This window comes from Spermophilus citellus (assembly GCF_964194105.1).
Source record: "Spermophilus citellus genome assembly, chromosome: 17".
NCBI lineage: Eukaryota > Metazoa > Chordata > Mammalia > Rodentia > Sciuridae > Spermophilus > Spermophilus citellus.
This window is the reverse complement of record NC_138199.1, coordinates 39606897-39628162: the sequence shown is the minus strand read 5'-3', so window position 1 is coordinate 39628162 and position 21266 is coordinate 39606897. Positions and strand designations below refer to the sequence as shown.

At 34.4% G+C, this 21266-nt stretch overlaps 1 protein-coding gene across 6 annotated transcripts in view; it reads right to left on the bottom strand.

Annotated features, from left to right (window-relative positions):
- The window catches only part of BCAS3 (BCAS3 microtubule associated cell migration factor), a 633828-nt gene that overhangs the window by 583315 nt on the left and 29247 nt on the right, over positions 1-21266 (bottom strand). For all 6 annotated transcript variants that reach the window (XM_081270282.1, XM_081270287.1, XM_081270285.1 and 3 more), the window contains exon 6: positions 3069-3150. In XM_081270282.1, coding sequence (XP_081126408.1) covers positions 3069-3150 — 82 coding nt within the window. The remainder of the gene's footprint in view (positions 1-3068; positions 3151-21266) is intronic.

The window sequence follows — 21266 nt, the reverse complement described above, 5'->3', positions numbered from 1 at the left end:
TGGTTCTGTTGAGTAATACATTCTGGATTCTAGTTGGCAATATTTATATGTAAATTGTGCCAAAAGGAGGAAAGGCAGAGAAGGAGCAGAAGAGGGAGAGGGGAAGGGAATGAAGAAGGTATGAGGTATGAAAAGTTGAGGATAAGAAAAACCTGACAGCAGAAACAGTGGTGGAGCATGCCTGTAATCCCAGTGATTTGGGAAGCTGAGGCAGGAAGATCTCAAATGCAAGGCCAACCTCAGCAATTTAGTAATGCTCTAAGCAATTTATCAAGACAAGTAAAAGAGCTTAGGATTAGTTCAGTGGTAAAGCTGGGTTTAATTCTCAGCACCAAAAAAAACAAAAAAGAAAGAAAAAAAGAAAAGAATCAATCAACAGAAGTGACAGAAGTGTTAGTAAAGAAGTGATTTTTTTTCTTTTAGTTAACCAATACAAGAGGTATAATAATTAATAGGAATTTTAGAAAAAGAAAATAAAGAACACTTAGGGGAAGAAATAATGAACAACACTGATTTAAAACATTTTCCCAAAACTAAAGGTCTTGCATTTCCACATTGAAGGAATCCAGAACAAGGTATGAATCAAGATACAACACTGCAAAACTTCAGAACATGGAGAACAAAGCCAACACTCTATGAGCTCTCAGAAAGAATAACGAGCTAGGAAAAAAAAATGCCAAAGTGGCTTTGGACTCTTACACATAACTCTAAAAGAATGCCTTCAAAATTGGAAGTAACATGATTATAAACAAGCAGCTATTACCCAGTCAAATTATCAATCAAGAGCTAAGGAAAAATAAAGATATTTTCAGACATACAAGATCTCCCACACATACTTATTTACAAAGTTACTAAAAGATTTCTTCCATCAAAATAAAGGAATAAAGCACAAGAGAGTTTAAAAAAAAGTAGTGGAGAATTGCTATTGTCTATTACAAATTTTAGAGGATCAGTTGCATGTTTTACAATTAATCTAAAAACTTTACCAAATACCGCTGGGCACAGTGGCACACACCTATTATTCCAGAAACTCAGGTGGCCAAGGCCAAAGCAGGAGGATTGAGAGTTCAAAGCCAGCCTCAGCATCTTAGTGAGGCCCTAAGCAACTCAGCAAGACGCAGTATCTAAATAAAATATAAAAAAGGGCTGGGGATGGCTCAGTGTTAAGCACCCCTGAGTTCAATCCTGGTACCAAAAAGAAAAACAAACAAAAACCTTTACCAAATACAAAAAAAAAAAAGCTGTAAGTAATAACAGAAGTCTGGGGTGGTAGCTGAGTGGTAAAGCACTTGCCTAGCATGTATTGAGGCACTGGGTTTGATCCCCAGCACCACATAAAAATAAATAAGTGTATTGTGTCTGTCTAAAGCTAAAATATATATATATATATATATATATATATATATATAACAGAATATTTACCATGTAAAATTATATTTTAAATTAAATTATATTTAATTTACCATGTAAAATTATACTTTAAGTTTAACAATAATTTTAAAGAAATATATTATAGTGGAAGAAATCTTCCATTAAATAGCAAAGTAAATAAAAGATACCTTTAAATAGTTGTAAAAGTAATATTTTTATAATTTTTATTACTTTGATACTTTCATAAAAGTATTTCTGCCACAAGTAAAAGATGAGAAAAGTTGAAATTGGCATAAATAAAATAATTTTATAAATAAAGAGAGAAATTCTGCTTCTGTGAATACCATACAAAAGAAAGAGCAGAGTTCTTTCATATTAAAGTTCTTGTTGATGTTGATCATCCAAAGATAAAGCTGGTTTCTTCCAAAAACGTTATAGGAAAGGTTGGTCTGGAATTTTCTTTGTCAAAATATTTCCAAATACAAATGCAAAAGAAAACAGAGGGTGCAGGAGCACACGCAATGGAGCACACCTGTGGGGAGTGGAGGAAAGGGCAGAGAAAGAACCTGCATGTGAAGGTGAGAGAGAGAAGGAGAATGGGAGAAACAGAGAATGCACTATGCACCTGAAATTTATAAATGTCATACAGTTAAAGAAAGATACAAAATCGCCACATGACAGCAGGATATTGTTGCTTTGTTACCTCTACTCTTCCCATTTCATGTAAGCCGATTTAATCACTAAATTAATCCCTAAAAATACTTATGCACAATCACATTGTCCCAAGTTTTAGTAAATGTCATTCTCACCAATTTAGAGAATTAACTGCTATAAGAAGTCTTAGGGGATTTTGCACTTCAGATTAATCTTTTAAAATATAATAGAATTAAAATATTTTAATATCCTCTTTTTTAAAAAGATTTTAAAGTATCCAAACATGATTAATCTGATTAGGTCTTCGGCACACATGCAAAATACTCTTGAGTGAACGAAAGCAAGTTAATGAGAAAATACAACCTTTCCAAAGCTTGAAGTCTGAAAGAGTCAAAAGTTATTTAAGATACTGAAAAGGCCAATTTAATATAAACATCATTTGAATTTTTCTACCTAAGTATAAAACATACATATTATTTAAACACATATTCATTGTTACATCAGAGTTACAAGGTTAAAACCCTGAAACTCCACTTCTGACACAGCTAAAGACACAGAAAGCGGAGTCATCTACACCGAGATAATAGTGAAAACCAAGCTCTCCACAACAGTGAGTATAACTAAGAAGGGCAGAGCATGTGAACAGAGACCTGGGGAATACCCACAGCAGGAAAGCTAAGCCAGAGGCATAACAAAGGCAGCACAGTCATGAAGAAGGGATCTGGGAAGAAGGAGACCATGAAAGCCAAGAGAGAAGAGGGCTTCAAGAAAGAGCTAGCAAAGGCAGAGGCTAAATTGAGATCAAAGAGGCTGAAGATAAATCAAAACCACAGCAGAAAATGAATAGCCATATTGAATTGGTTAAGATTACCTATTTCCATCTCAACTGACAGAACTAAGGGTTTATCTTGCTGGGAGGAAGGGAAAGAGAATGGACACTTGGGGGGAAACAGACTTTAGTTATCATTCATGCTGTCTGTAGTCCAAGACCAACAAAAGGAAAACTCTGAATGATTTATTTCTTCTTAAGAAATACAACTCACCAAACTGTGGAGCAGGCAAGATTCTAGCTGCTCGAATTGGGCCATGTCGAACAGAGAAGAGCTCCTGTGCTTCCCCACTAATCTGCATAAGAGAAGATAGGAAAAAAAATCAGTAAATTAAAATGTAGGTCACATTACTGGATGAAAGCAAGATTTCCTAAATTTTAGTATGATTTGCCTGAAATATACATACATACACACATACACCCACACCTATTTTAGGCTGGTCATACACATTAATTAAACTCATATTTAAAATTATCATAAGCATTTCTAGAAAAACATGATATTATGAACTGGAAAAAAGGTCTGTACTGGAAGTCCACAATTTTTATCTTATTAAAATATTAGAAATCTGTTCTGTTCCTACTCCAGAGCTTTCCATTTCAGAGCAAAGCAACTATGATACTATTCTGAAAAGCTCCACTTAAATATTGTAGCAACTTTCACCAGTTACTTGAACTAGCTATGCTTCTGGGACTTCTTTCTGTTACTATGAGTAAATTATTTAATTCTATAAGCCTATATTCTTTTGCAATTAAAAAAATAAGAATGAAAAGCTGCTGAAAATATCTCCAAGATACTTTTAATTTCAATATGCTATGAATAAAAGAGTCATATAAACCAACTTGTCATTGTTTTTATTGTATACAAAAACCAATCGCCATACAAATATCCATATTGAGAGATATCAGATTTATTCCTCAGATATATAAAGTACAACATTCCATTAATTCAAGGGTAAAGAGGTACAGCTTTTCGACTGCAGACTGACAAGTTGAGCAGATTAAATTAGCATTAGTGAAGAACTACTTTCCAGACTTACTGTGATAATGTACTTCTCAATATATTTTCATAATTGTTTAGTGTTTAATGGAATATGTAATATCAAAGAAAATGGCATGAATTATAAAACTAGTTCTACATAACCAAGAATTTATAATAAATGTAATGAAGACACAAATCCATCAAAAGAAATACACTATTGATATTTTTAATAGGACTGCCCAACAACTAGTTTAAAATATCAAAAATAGAAGTGAGGCCCTAAGCAATTTAGTGAGACCCTGTCTCTAAATAAAATATAAAAACACCTGGGAATGTGGCTCAGTGGTTAAGAGACCCTGAGTTCAATCTCTGGTACCAAAAAACAAAAAACAACAACAAAAAAAAAATAGAGTCAGGCACAGTAGTACATGTCTATAATCCCAGCTACTCGGGGGACTGATGCAAGAGGATTCCAAGTTCAAGGCCAACTTCAGCAACTTAGTAAAACTCTGTCTAAAATAAAGGGCTGAGAATGAAGCTTAGTGGTAGAGTGCTTGCCTAGCATGTGTAAGGCCCTCTCTTCTATCCCCAGTACTAGAAAAAAAATATTAAAAATATATATATTATAAGAGGATTACAAGACTTCCAGTATTAAACTGTATACCTGTAGAGGTACCTTTTAGACATAAATACTTTTTTACATTTCCACCTCTTCTACATGAATTTAAGAACTACAAACTATAAATAGTTTTGCTGCCTATAAATATTTATTGCCACAACAACAAATCCTTCTATAGTACTTTGGATACAGAAAGTGTGAGGATTGGTAGCATCAACTGTGCAGCAACAGCACCACCTATCACCAAACACATAAATGCAATCAACATAGTATAGTAATCTAGAACATAGCTTCTTCATGAATCCTTTGTGACCTTTCATTTTCATAAAAAGAAAAGAAAACCATTGCCAGAATCTACTGTAGTTCTTAAGTCTACATTTTATGCATATTGAACAGAATAAAAAATACAGAAAACACCTTCATTCCATTTTCCACCCAATGCAGTAAATGCATATTCTCTGAAACCTAAAGTTATAATCTAATTTTTAAGCGTACATACATTAAATGGTGAAGCATAATGTACTCTGATTATATTACAGATGAATTTTGCCTACTTCCACATGTGTCACTCTTGAAATTTTAACAACAGACAAAGAATGAAAAGAATGGCAACAAATCATTTATATTTTGAAAATAAAATGTTTGTAGGGAAAGAAAGAAGTAACAGTCTTCTCCAATATACATACTATTTCTATTAGGAAGAAACATGAAAAACACCTTTTAAAATAATACTGTATAACTTACATTTAAATTGTAATTTCAGAATAATGAAAAACACTTCTCACAAGTTTTATACCTATAAGGAATTACAATATTCTAACATAACATCGACTGTTCTGTACTATTATTTCCATGTGCCACAGGTCTGGCATTTAGCTTTTAGTTCAAACAAAACCTAATGTTAAGAAAGTATAATCATATTTAAGTGAGCATCTATACTCAAATATAATAAAAATAATTTAAAATCAGTCTTGGCATATTCATAACTTTTGTACCACTGAATTTAATACAAACTTACTCTGGCACAAAAAAAAATTTGAAATTGGAACACACTATGTTCTTCAGCAAAACAACTTTCAAAACAAATCTAAAAGCCTAAAAGCCCTATTCTAAATCCCTCTTTATACAAACAGCAACAGGTGAGAAGAAAAACAACATTAAGATTGATTATAAAATGCATCCCCACATTCATTGTCCATGTTTCATTACCTCTAAATTAAGGTCCTACAATCTTTGTTTAAGTATAACAGGAAAAGGGAGGAGGGGAGGAAGCATTGTGTCACATTTATAGATATTTGTTAATATAATAAAACCATGATTATACAACATACTGAAATTAGAAGCTTAGTTCTAAACTATCCTATGAGGCACAAATATAAACTTTCCCAGAGGAGAATTCTCTGAATAATATGTGAAAAATCTATTTTAAAATATCATTTCAGAATAAATCTCGTGCTACCAAAGACAGGATGTGCACATTTTGGAAAGGGCACACAGAGGACGTATACATCCTTACAAACTCTGCTTTAGCTACCATTCTAAATTGCCTCTAATAATTTTACACAGCATGTTCACTGGTAATTTTGCTTTCAAATAAACAAGTGTCAAAACATTTTCTAAAAAGGCTGTCAAACATGACTTTAAGGTTTCTTAAGGGCTGGGGATGTGGCTCAAGCGGTAGCGCGCTCGCCTGGCATGCGTGCGGCCCGGGTTCGATCCTCAGCACCACATACCAACAAAGATGTTGTGTCCGCCGAGAACTAAAAAAAATAAATAAATAAATACTAAAAAAAAAATTCTCTCTCTCTCTCTCTCTCTCTCTCTCTCTCTCTCTCTCTCTCTCCTCTCACTCTCTATTAAAAAAAAAAAAAAAGGTTTCTTAAAAAGAGCTCATTGAAAATGGCAAGAATCTCACGGATGAGGATTTTATAAGTCCTGAAAAGAATCACACAGAGCTGTAAGTTCACTTTTAAACCAATGATAACAATAAATACAAGAGCAGAACTACAAGGAAGGAGTGTACCGAGCAGTGTTCCAGCTTCTTGGCATCTGTGGTAACGTGGGGAGAGGAGCAAACAGGGAGGAAACCTCCCTAAGTGCTCCTCATGGTCTCTGCCTTTGTTCTTACTGGTATTTTAATTTCTGATGACAGACTTTTGTTGTTTGGGGCATAAACCGGACGTACCAGCTTGGAGGCACAATAACGAGAACAAAGAATGATTTGTTCACACTGTAGGAAAAAAATCTTTTCCAACCATAGAAAATAGCTTTCGCATGGTGAAAATATGCAAATTACATACCAAACTAAAAAAGGGGTGGGGGAATACAAGCTCAGAATCGTGATCACAACTCAATCTAACGTAAAAGGAAATTACAACAGAGGAGATAATAATACACATACAGAAAAGGTTATAAAAGTGCTGGGAGAGCTGTAAGTGCTCATACTGAAGTCTGAAAGCAAACAAAGGTCACCCATCCCTCAGAACCAAACTTGTTTCTTAAATCCTGATGTTCAACTGGCTGCCAAATGGAAAATTCAATCAAATACCAAGGATAATAAAAATAATAATTTACAACACCATGGAATTAGGACAACAGTATATATTCACACCCCCATCATCCCCTACACTGGTAAAATGGAGGACTATGGTCAGCAAATGATTTTTAGCAAACATTACTGAAAGATAACACTTAAAAATGTACAAATCACCCAGACCCAGTGTGCACACTTACAATCCCAGAGACTCCAGAGCTGAGACAGAAGAGTTTCAAGCTCTAACCCAACCTCAGCAACTGAGGATGACCGTAAGCTATTTAGCAAGACCCTGTCTCAAAAAATAAAAAGGGATGGGGATATGCTCAATGGTTAAGCACTCCTGGGTTCAATCCCCAGTACCAAAAATAAATAAATAAATTTTAAAACGGCTGGGGATATAGCTCAGTGGTATAACACCTCTGGTTTCAATTCCCAAAGCCCCCCAACAACAACAACCAAAAAAAAAGTACAAAATGAGTTATATGTACAGCTTAATGAATGTTCAATATTAATGCACATTAGGGAAACTCAAAAGGTCCTGGTACATCCCTTCCCAGTCACAATCCCATTTTAAGGATAACTAACCACAAGCCTGACTTCTAGTACTTTACATAAGTTTTACTTGTTGAACAGAGTGTAAATGAGATCACACAGTATATACTCTTGCAGTGGCTTCTTTTGCACATTACTATGCTTAAGAAATTAATTAGTTGTTGCATGTGATTGTAGTTTTCTGGTTTTTGTTTTCTGTTGCTATATAGAATTCCATTGTATAAAATTACTATAATTTCATCCACTCCCTTGTTGTTAGATCTCTGGGTTGTTTCTAGTTTGAGGCTCTTAATATGCCAAGAAAAATTGTAAAAGATTTTGAAATAGGAAAAAGATTACCGTGTGTTCTTTCAATAGATTTCCAATAGTTCTTCAGCCCAGTGAGTTTTTCTGGTACCACAGGGATCCTCATCTTTTCTTTGAGTGGGCTATCTTAAGATACTCTGACTTACAGAAAACTCATAGAAATAAAATTAAATCTTGAATACAGAAATGAAAATTAATTTTGTCAATTGAAAATACAATTAAATTCCCCCTGCAGAAAACATGATTTAAAGCAGTAGGGTTTGGGGTTTTGTTTAGTTCTGTTTTGCTTTGTTTAATTTTGTTTTGTTTTGTTTGTTTGTTTGTTTTGGGTGGTGCTAGGAATCAAACTCAGATAGGAAAAGTACATGATCTAACACTGGGTTTGCTGGGTAAATACCCAATGCTGAACTATGTTCCCAGTCCAACCAGTATATTTTAGTGCCAACAGGATATTAAGGAGGTTTGTATTTATCAGCAAGTTCATTTTAATGTGCCTGTGGTTGCCTACATTTATTTTTCACCTTCTCCTTTGAATTACTTGTAACAATTTCCCACTTCATTTATCAATTAATGAATAAGTTAAATAAGATCTAGGCCACTTGTCCATTTTATAGTTATATGTAAGAATCCTTATTTACCATTCTGAAAATAACATCCCCAAAATATTACTATAAATATTCTTGCAGATGGTTTTTGGTGAACAGTATTTTTGGAGTAGACAGTAGTATATTTGCTTCTATGTAAGGATCTAGGGTAACATAAGTACAGATTTTGTAGATCTTAACAAAACTGTTTTCCAAAGTGATTATACCAATTTATACTTCCACTAGCAATGTATAAGGGTTCTATCTGCCCCACATCCTAGCATACAGTTAGTTTCAACCATTCTGGTGGATATATAAAATTAACACATTTAAATCTATTATGCATGGTGAATGAAAAACATAAAGCGTTCTCCCCTGGATATGTACTACTGCCTCAAACTAAATATATAAACAAACAATCTATCACAATGAACCTCTATAAGGCAGATGGCAGATGACTTTTGCCAGAAAGACCCTATCTACCCAGTAGATAGGAGAGTACACGATATGAATGAGATTCAAGGATACAGTTCAGCAGCTCTGGAAGAAGGTAGAGTTCTCTGTACCTATTCAAATTCCAAATATAATAGTAATCAATCCTCCTCTCAAGCTAAGTCACAATGATTGGGTTATGGCAACACATCTCTAAATTTTGTTAATGCAGTTGTTCATCTTCTGGACAAAAACACACCTAAACAAACTTAAAAAAACAGAAATCATAGGCTAGGGTTGTGGCTCAGTGGTAGAGTACTTGCCTAGCCTGTGTGAGGTACTGGGTTCGATTCTCAGCACCACATATAAAAAAATGAAATAAAGTCCACTGACAACTAAAAAAAATACTTTAAAAAAAGAATAGAAATCATACAATACCTATGTTCATATCACAGTGGAATTAAAGTACAAATCAATAACAGGGCAATAGCTGGAAAATAACAAATACTTGAGAGTTTAAACAACACAATTGTAAATAAACAGGTGGGTTGAAGAAGAAAGCTCCAGAGAAGTCTTAAAATATCTTAATTAAAAATTCAACTTGCCAGGCACAGTGGCACATGCCTGTAATCACAGCAGCTCAGGAGGCTGAGGCAGGAGGATCATGAGTTCAAAGACAGCCTCAACAACTTAGCAAGGCCCTGGGAATTTAGTGAGACCCTGTCTCTAAATAAAATATAAAATGCTGAATATGGACTCAGTAGTTAAGCACTCCTAGGTTCAATTCCTGTCACCCCCCCCCAAAAAAAAAAAAAAAAAAAAACAAGAAAAGAAATCAACTTAATCAAAATTTGTCAGATACACTGCAAGAATAAGTGAATACAAGGAAATCTATAGTACTAATTACATATATTTCAAAAAGAAGAAATAACCAAAATTTTTAAATCTAAGTTTTTACCTTATGAAATGAGGAAATAAAAAGCAAACTGAACTCAAAGTAAACAGAAGCAAATAAACAGAAATTAGAACAGAAATCAATAAAATTGAAAATAGGAAATCAAGAGAAAAATCAATGAAATCAAAAGTTGATTCTCTGAAAAAAATCAATAAAAATCATTAAGACTCTAGCCAGTTTAAGAATGAGAAAGAAAGACAACACCAATTACTAATAACAGAAATTAAAGAGGAAAAGATCACTACAGATCCTGTGAATGGGAAAAGAGTAATGAACAAATTTACACCCACATTTGAAATGGATTAATTCCTTAAAAGACAATCTGCTAAACTCACACAAGAAGAAACAGACAATAACTTCCCAAACAGAAAGCAGCAGACCCAGATAGTTCACTGGTGAGTTCTACAAAAAATATTTAAGGAAACAATTCTCTAAAATCTCTCCCAGAAAAAAAAGTCAGCAAGAATACTTCTAATCATTTATGAGGCCTCCATTACCCTAATACCAAAGCCACAAAAAAGACATTCATTAAAAGAAAACTACAGACTCTCATGAACATAGTTCTCAACAAAGGAGTAGCAAATAAAATCCAACAATGTATTATTATAAAAATGATACACCATGAACGAGTGAGATTGATGCCAGCTATGCAAAGCTGGTTCTACATTCAAAAAAAAAAAAAAAGAAAGAAAGAAAGAAAGAAATAAAGAAAGAAAGAAAGAAAGAAAATCACCGAATACAATACAATCACATTAACAAGTTGAAGAGGAAAAATCATATGTTCAGATTAACAATGCAAAAAAAAAAAAGCATGTAACAAAATCCAAATACATTCATGAATAAAAAAAAATTCCTCAGTAAACTAGAAATAGAACAGAACTTCCTCAATTTAATCAAAACACATACAAATTTTTAACACCATATACATGGTTTTAAATCATTTATATATCTTATATCTAAAAAATTTTAAATATATATATAATCTTTAATTTAAAAATCCAGAAAGCTCCAAAATCTGAAAATTTCTGAGTTTCAAAATGACATCAGGCTTGATGGCACAAAATTTGTTCATACAGAAAATTATTTTAAATATTACCTGAGAGCACCTTCAGTCTATGTGTGTATGAAACATAAATGAATTCTGTGTTTAGTTATAGGTGCCATCCCTCAAGACATTTTATTATGTATATGCAAATTTCCCCAAATCCAAAAAAATTCAAAATCAAAAATACATCCATTGCTGAGCATTTTAAATGAGGGATACTCACCCTGTAAAATGTACACAAAACTGTGGAAAAGAAAACTGTCTTAGTTCACAGGTGACATAATCATTAATGTATAAAATCCGAAAGAATCAATGAAAAATTCCAGAAACTACAGCAAGGTTGCAGGGTACAAGGTTAAGATGCAAACAATGATTAATTTCAAAAAATGGAATGAACAAATAAAATGAGAAATTAAAAATACATTACTTAATATATTAGCATCCCAAAATGAAATTTAAGTATAAATCCAATAAAATATATATAAGATCTATATGAGGAAAACTACAAAAATGACAAAACATATCAAAGCAAAAAACACAGCATCACTTTCTGGCTTTTTGATTAATATCAAATGCAGTAAAAAAAAAAAAAAAAAAGGGAACCAAATAACAAAATAAACCAGGCATAGTGGCACATGTCTATAATACCAAATACTTAGGAGGATAAGTGGAAGAATCACTTGAGTTCACAATTAAGACCAGTTTGGGAAAAACAGCGAGATTCCACCTCAGATTAAAAAAAAAAAAAATTTTTAAATAAATTAAAAGCTAAATAAATGAAGAGAGATTCCATGTTCATACATGGACTCAATATTGTCAGGATACCATTTCTAACTTGATCTACAAATTCAGCGCAATTCAAATCAAAACCCAAGCAGGTCATCTTTTGGATACTGACACACTATTCTAAAGTTTATATGTCAACTGGGCTTGATGGCACACGCCTGTAATCCCAGCAACTGGGGAGGCTGAGGTAGGAAGATCGAAAATTCAAGGTTAATCTCAGTAATTTAGGAAGACCCTGTCCTGAAATAAAAAATAAAAAAACAACTGAGGATGAAAGCTTCTAGGTTCAATTCCCAGTAACAAAAATAAATAAATAAATAAAGTTTACATGGAGCCAGGTGCACTGGAACATACCCGAAATCCCAGCCTCTTGGGAGGTCACCTTGGCAATTTAGCGAGACCCTGACTCAAAATAAAAAATATAATTAGCTGAAATTGTAGCTCAGAGGTAAAAACACTCCTGGGTTCAGTCCCCAGTACCACAATAAATAATATTAATAATAATACAAGTGAGGTTCACACAGAGAGGTAAAAGACCCAGAACAGCCAACTCAATATAGAAAGAGAGGAACATCGGAGGACTGACACTACCCAACCTTAACAAATAGTATAAAACTGATCACTGCAGTATGTTATTGGTGAAAAAAAAGAGAGAAATAGATCAATGGAACAGAGAGCCCACAAATAAACTCACATGCAGTCAACTGATCTTCAACAAAAAAACTACAGGCTACTGAGCACAGAGATGCACAGAGTAATCCCAGAGACTCAGGAGGGTGAGGCAAGAGTACTTCAAATCTGAGGTACCCTTGGCAACCTAATGAGGCCCTATCTCAAAATAAAATTTAAGAAAACAGGCTAGGGATGTAGCTCAGTGATACAGCACCCGAGTTCAATTCCCAGTACTCCAACACACACACACACACACACACACACACACACACACACAAACACACACAATACAATAGAGTAAAGATTGTCTTTTCAACAAATGATGCTGGAAGAACTGGACATCCACATACAATAAAAATGAATGCAGACACAGATCACACGCCCTTTACAAAAAAGTCCTCAAAATGTATAACAGATATAAATTTAAAACAGAAAAACCAAAAACCTCCTAGAAAACATGGCAAAAAAAAACCCATACATCATACATGTAATTAAAAAAAAACTGATAAGAGTAGGATTAAGATTGATTTAAGATTGATTGAAATTAAAAAACTTTTGCACTACAAAAGACAAAAATGTCAAAGCCGGGCATGGTGTCGCACGCCTGTAATCCCAGCAGCTCAGGAGGCTGAGGCAGAAGAATCGAAAGTTCCAAGGCAGCCTCAGCAAAAAGTGAGGTGCTAAGCAACTCAATGAGACCCTGTCTCTAAATAAAATACAAAATAGGGCTGGGGATGTAGTTCAGAGGTAGAGTGCTTGCCTAGCATGTCCAGCACAGCAAAAAATTGAGGGGGGGGGGGAATTAAAGGGGAAAAAAAAAGACAAACCATAGATTAAGATAAAATATTTGCAAAAGATACATCTGATGAAATCTGTTATTCAAAATATACAAAAAGGGGTTAGGGTTGTGGCTCAGTGACAGAGCGCTTGCCTAGCATGTACTACTAGGCAGTGGATTCGATTCTCAGCACCACATAAAAATAAATAAATAAATAAATAAATAAATAAATAAATAAATAAATAAATAAATAAATAAATGTCTATCAACAACTAATTAAAAAAATCAAAAAAAAATATATATATATATATTTGAAAGTATATTATACAAAGAACTCTTAAAACTCAACAATAAAGAGAAACAATCTGATTTTTTTAAATGGGCCCCCCAGACAAAGAAAACCACAGGAAAATAAATAGTTCTTCAGGTTTATTTTAAGCATATTTTGCCTTTCAGTCAAAAATAACATTCATGTCAAAGTCCCCTGGATAAGTAATGACTCTAAATTTACATGGGGAAGCATTGGAAAGAAAAAGCAACCAACATCTGAGATACTGGAAGTTTTATTCTTCTTTCCTAAATCATTGGGTGTGGCATACAACACACCAGATCATCATTACAAATATCCCCACATCAACAACAACAGTAATTCTAACAGTTGCTAGACATGGTGATATATGCCTGTAATCACAATTACCCAGGAGCTGAGGCAGGAGGACTACAAGTTCAAAGTCAACTTGGCAACTTGGCAAACCCTGTCTTATTATGAAATAAAATTTTTAAAAGGGCTAGAGATGTAGATCTGTGGTAGACACCCCTAGGTTCAATCCCCAGTACCGCCCCCACCCCCCAAAAAAAGAAAAGTTTGAATTTTTTGTTTGTTTTGCTTTTGGTACTGGGGATTGAACCCAGGGGCACTCTGTTACTGAGTTATATCCCCAGCCCTTTTTATTGTTTAATTTGAGACAGGGTCTCACTAAGTTGCTTGGGCCTTGCTAAATTGCTGAAGCTGGCCTCAAATATGTGATTATCCTGCCTCAGCTTCCTGAGCTACAGGGATTACAGGCATGCACCACATCTGGCTTCTAAAACGTTTTTAAATGTTTTCTTTACCACCACTGATCTAAAAATAGCCTATTTAAATATACAAATGCAATTATCAATCTTTTCTCATTATTTCATATATACTAACCACAGAGACACAACAGAAGTTCTTGAAAATGAAGATTGTGTCATTAGTTTTAAACTTAAAAAATAACACAATTGGGCTAGGGTTGTAGATCAGTGGTTGAGCACTTGCCTCGCGTACATGAGGCACTAGGTTCAATCCTCAGCACCACATTAAAACTAAATAAATAAAAAACAAAGATATTGTGTCCATCTACAACCAAAAAGAAAAGTTTTTAAAAAATAACATAACTAAAAAGTTTTTATTAGGGGAAAAAAAGATAATCTAAGGGTTTTAGTTAATAACATATCAATATTGACTCTATTGTAACAAATGTATCATACAAATGCAAGAAGTGGGTCTGCCGCAGGGATATGCAGGGACTCTACTTTCACCTTAATTTTTCCGTAAACCTAAAACTATTCAAAAAACAATAAAGACTACTAATTTAAATACATACAGAAAATATTCCTGAAAACCTCAAAATTTTAAAAATTGAAGTTAATCTTTCCTAATAGCAACAAAAGGGGGGAAGATGAAAGAAAAAGAAAAATGAGAGGAAGGAAAGGTAACAAGGTCTTATAAAGAATTCAGTTCCTAAAACAATAAAAGGACCTCAGCAACCTTTTCAAATACACAACACATCATTATCAATTTTCTAACTATTTTACAATACAGAAACAATACCTGAACAATGCTGCTTAAAAAGATTGTTGCATTACTGTTTCCAACTTAAAAAGTAACAATTATTTTCTTCTTAATAGTGGGAGAAATGCAGAAAATGTAAAGAGGAATGGGGTAAGTCATGTCAGGTACCATCTTATACTAAGGAACTCAGGTAAGAAGCAATAAAGAGACTTTACCCAGCTACCTAAGTGGCCATTATAACTACAAAGAAAACTATATTAGGAACTGACGGTCTCTCCCCGAATCATCCTGGAAGAACTATTTGATGATATACAGTTCCACATCTCTTCATTCTCAACTGGATATCAAAAATATTCTGGAAAAAGAATTACAAATGTACTACAGATGTGGTCTTTTTTTCCTTTCATTATTCCATAAACAATAAGTATAGTAACTATTTACAAAGCATTTACATTGTATTAGGTATTATAAATAATCTAGATATGATATAAAGTATATATGATGATATCTGTAGGTTATAGGAGAATACTACATTTTATTTTCATTTTTTTTTTTACATTTTTTTTATTTGTTGTTCACAACATTACAAAGCTCTTGACATATCATATTTCATACATTAGATTGAAGTGGGTTATGAACTCCCAATTTTACCCCAAATGCAGATTGCAGAATCACGTCAGTTACACATCCACAATTTTACATAATGCCATATTAGTGACTGTTGTATTCTGCTACCTTTCCTATCCCCTACTATCCCCCCTCCCCTCCCCTCCCATCTTCTCTCTCTACCCCATCTACTGTAATTCATTTCTCTCTTTGTTTATTTTCCCATTCCCCTCACAACCTCTTATATGTAATTTTGTTTAGCAATGAGTGTCTCCCTTCATTTCCATGCAATTTCCCTTTTCTCTCCCTTTCCCTCCCATCTCAAGTCTCTGTTTAATGTTACTCTTTTCTTCCTACTCTTCCTCCCTGCTCTGTTCATACTTGCTCTCATTATATCAAAGAAGACATTTGGTATCTGTTTTTTAGGGTTTGGCTAGCTTCACTTAGCATAATCTGCTCTAATGCCATCCATTTCCCTGAAAATTCTATGATTTTGTCATTTTTTATTGCTGCATAGTACTCCATTGTGTATAGATGCCACATTTTTTTTATCCATTCGTCTATTGAAGGGCATCTGGGTTGGTTCCACAGTCTAGCTATTGTGAATTGTGCTGCTATGAACATCGATGTGGCAGTGTCCCTGTAGCATGCTCTTTTAAGGTCTTCAGGGAATAGTCCGAGAAGGGCAATAGCAGGGTCAAATGGTGGTTCCATTCCCAGCTTTCCCATGAATCTCCAAACTGCTTTCCAAATTGGCCGCACCAATTTGCAGTCCCACCAGCAATGTACAAGTGTACCCTTTTCTCCACATCCTCGCCAGCACTTGTTGTTGTTTGAATTCATAGTGGCTGCCAATCTTACTGGAGTGAGATGGTATCTTAGGGTGGTTTTGATTTGCATTTCTCTGACTGCTAGAGATGGAGAGCATTTTTTCATGTACTTGTTGATTGATTGTATATCCTCCTCTGAGAAGTGTCTGTTCAGGTCCTTGGCCCATTTGTTGATTGGGTTATTTGTTATCTTATTGTCTAGTTTTTTGAGTTCTTTGTATACTCTGGATATTAGGGCTCTATCTGAAGTGTGAGGAGTAAAAATTCGTTCCCAGGATGTAGGCTCCCCATTTACCTCTCTTATTGTTTCTTTTGCTGAAAAAAAACTTTTAAGTTTAATTAAGTCCCATTTGTTGATTCTAGTTGTTAACTCTTGTGCTATGGGTGTCCTATTAAGAAATTTGGAGCCCGACCCCACAATCTGTAGATCTGAGCCAACTTTATCTTCTATCAGACGCAGAGTTTCTGATTTGATATCAAGCTCCTTGATCCATTTTGAGTTAACTTTTGTGCATGGCGAGAGAAAGGGATTCAGTTTCATTTTGTTGCATATGGATTTCCAGTTTTCCCAACACCATTTGTTGAAGATGCTATCCTTCCTCCATTGCATGCTTATAGCCCCTTTATCAAATATAAGATAGTTGTAACTTTGTGGGTTAGTCTCTGTGTCCTCTATTTTATACCATTGGTCTACCCGCCTGTTTTGGTACCAGTACCATGCTGTTTTTGTCACTATTGCTCTGTAATATAGTTTGAAATCTGGTATCGCTATACCGCCTGATTCACTCTTTCTGCTTAGAATTGCTTTTGCTATTCTGGGTCTTTTATTTTTCCATATGAATTTCATGATTGCTTTATCTATTTCTACAAGAAATGCCGTTGGGATTTTGATTGGCATTGCATTAAATCTATAAAGAACTTTTGGTAATATCGCCATTTTGATGATGTTTGTTCTGCCTATCCATGAACAGGGTATATTTTTCCATCTTCTAAGATCTTCTTCTACTTCTCTCTTTAGGGTTCTGTAGTTTTCATTGTATAGATCTTTCACCTCTTTTGTTAGGTTGATTCCCAAGTATCTTATTTTTTTTGAGGATATTGTGAATGGAGTGTTTTTCCTCATTTCCATATTTTCATTTATTTTTATTAGTTCCTTTAAATTATACATAATATTAGGATTCATTCTGACATTATTATGCAAGCATGTAATATAATTTGCTCTAATTCAGTCCCCAGTATTTTTAATTTCATAACAGATTTTAGGACATGTGGAGTAGGGAAGGTCTTAAAACCAATCCCCCATGAGAGATGACCCTATTTTCATATAGATAAGGAAACAAACAAACAAACAAACAACAACAAAAACTGCCAAAAACTGTCCAGCCTCAAAATGCCTCAGAATTTCCTACTGATATACTGTATTCAGAGTAATTCTTAGGCAGTTTTTTTTTTCTCTAACATGTCATTATCAGTGTCTTATGTGTTACAGCTTTAATGCAACACTTTCAAAAACTTAAGAGAGCACTGTTGGAAGAATTCTTCCTAGTGGTAAAGAGCAGTCCTTTAGAAAGCTCTGAAATTCAGGGGGAAGAGGAGAATAAGATTTTTGTTTTATTTTTGACTTCCTGACCACAAATGATTCAATTAATGTCAGAGTGTCAAGCATCTCTGTAACCTACTATGTATACCATTAAGGAAGAAAAAAAAAGTGAACCAAAAAAAACCACCTGAAATGCATATTTGTGAGGACTAACAACTTATAGGACAGATACTTGCTAACCACATAAAGGAGACTTATAAAGCAGTCTGTATTTTGGTCTTGACACTAAATACAAAATAGAAAACCTGAAGTGAATTTCAAGAACAATATGAAAACCACAGAACACAAATAATGAATGGAACTTGTGATCCTGTTTTCATACTTCCAAATTTTTGCACACATACAAGTATCTTAAGGAGACTTTGACCTTCTCCTTCAGTCTGATTTTCTAAGGGAAGATCAAAGAAAAGCATTTGGAACTCACACATTCCTTCAGTTATGGGACGCTGATTTAGACATTACACTTCAAAACCCCAGCCAGCACGCACCAATCCAAATATCATTCCATTTCTTTGAAGCTGCTCTAATGGTATCTCCCATTTGCAACTAACACTTCTGTAGTCAAAAGATCTAACTTTGGGTAGATGTTAATGTAACACAACTCAGACTACACTGACACACATGCCTGGAGGCAGACTTAAAGGTGTTCAGAAGTCAATGTAACACCATTATAAAGAGTGTTGGCCTAGCAGCTGTCATAAACACTTCATAATCACTCACACATACAAAATGGATTGCCTTTAATCCATCATTGTATTATGTCTTGAGTAGGATGAATCTAAAATAGACACTGACCAAAAGAAGTCAGACACAAAAGATTACCCGCTGTGTGCATCAATTTAAAGTTTAACACATGCAAACTAATCTGTGGAGAGAATAGTGATTATCTTAACCTGGGGGGGCACAGAGAAGGAATACTCACTGGGAAACTCCATGAATATAAAAAATGTCCTTATGCTTTCTTCCCAGTGGTGGTTTCATTTACTTGTATGAATATACGTACAGGCACACATTCTTACATTAACACACATATACACACACAAGGAAAAAAAATCATCAAATGTATACATTTTATTTGTACATTTTTTTGTTTGTTTGTTTGCTTTTTGAGACAGGATCTATGTTGTCCAGACTGGCCTGGAAGTTAAGATCCTCCTGCCTCAGATTCCCATGGGATTATAGGCACAGGCCACCATGCCCTGCTTATATCATTCTTTTGTTGTTGTTGTTATTGTTTTGGTCCTAGGGATTGAACTCAGGGGCACTTGACCACTGAGCTCCATCCCCAGCCCTAATTCATATTTTATTTAGAGACAGGGTCTCACTGGATTGCTTAGCGCCTTACTGTTGCTGAGACTGGCATTGATCTCATGATTCTCCTGCCTCAGCCTCCCAAGCCATGGATTACAGGTGGCACCACCGCACCCAGCTGTATTTTTCTTTTTAAAAAGATAATGATCATAAATAAGGGGTTGTGGTTGTGGCTCAGTGGCAAAGCACTTGCCTAGCATGTGTGAGGCACTGGGTTCAATCCTCAGCACCACACAGAAATAAATAAATGAAATGAAAGTATAAAAATAAATAAATGAAATAGATTTGAATTCTAGTTTTTAAAAACTGATCATAAGTGGGCTGGGACTGTAGCTCAGGGGTACAGAGCCTGCCTCGCACATATGAGGCACTGGGTTCAATCCTCAGTACCACATAAATAATAAATAAAGATACTGTGTCCAACTACAACTAAAAAAAATTTTTTTAAATGTTAACTAAATTGTAGTATTGCATATAATGAAATATTGTATAAACTAAAAAGCACCTCATCCGTGCATGTCAAGATGAAACCAACCACTACATATAACTATAAAACTTTTAAAAAAATGGCATTTCTTAATACTCCTTTTTATCAGAATAAGACAAATGATTATTGACAATCAATTTGAAAGATATATTGAGCAAAAGATGGGTTTATAATAGAAAAACTTTCACTTTAATATATAGAAATAACAAAGATACTTCAATTCTACATTAAAACATTTCTTACTGATATACATATACCCTTATACATAGTCAATTTCTGATTTTCTTATCTACCCATAAGTAATTTTCCCATTAAATTTTATGTTTATCTAGATCCCAATACAGATATCTGAGTCAGCAGTTTCCATCATATTTTTCTCTACAGCAATACTGCTCATCCTAGGGAGGTAACAACCAGGGGACACATGGCAATGTCTGGAGACAATTTTGATTATCACACTTGTGGGCTATATCTTTTATATAGTACATAGAGGCTACTGACGCTGCTAACATACCCTTCAATGTACAAGACCCTTCCACACAAAAGAATCATCTAGTCAAAAACATTAATAGTGGCAATGTTGAATCACAAACATAAACGACTTTCATTTGCATACTTTATGCCTTATTTTTTCAGACAATTCCCTGTGTAAAATATTAACCCCTTTCAGATGGGCTCAGTGATGCACACCTCTAATCCCAGACTGAGGCAGAAGGATCATAAATTCAAGGGCAATTTAGCAAAACCTTGTCTCAAATTTTAAAAGGCTGGGGATGTAGCCTAGTGGTAGAGCCCTTGCTAGCATGCACAGGGGCCCTGGTTTCAATCCCTAGAACCATGAGGGGGGAAATTATTTTAAATTGATCTTTAACCTAAAGGTTAAAAAAAAAAAAACTCTAAACAAAAACAGGATAATTTTTATGACCTTAGAGTAAAGAAAGATACAAAGAGTACTAACAACAACAAAGACTAACTTATCTGGCTCAGAGCAGTGCCACACATCTGTAATTCCAACAACTTTTGAGGCTGAAACAGGAGAATCTCAAGTTGCAGGCCAGCCTGGCAACCTAGTAAAAACCTGTCTTAAAATAAAAATTAAAAGGGCTGGGGATATAACTCAATAGAGCATCCCTAGTAAATCCCATAGTAACACACACACACACACACACACACACACACACACACACACACGACTGAATTATCTGAACTAGATTCCTTCCATTAAAAAACAACATTATGGCCAGGCTCAGTGGTACATGCCTGTACCACTCGGAAGGTTTGCACGTTCAAAGAAATTCTTAGCAATTTAACAGAGCCCTAGCAACTTAGCAAGACCCTGTCTCAAAATAAATTTTTAAAAAAATAAATAAATAAATAATTTTTTTAAAGGCTGGGGGATGTGGCTCAGTGGTTAAGCACCCCTCCGTTCAACCCCTGGGATGAAAAATAAAAAAGAAAGACAACATTGTGAAAGTATCATAATAGCTGTAAAGGAAACTAGTTGAATAATGATAA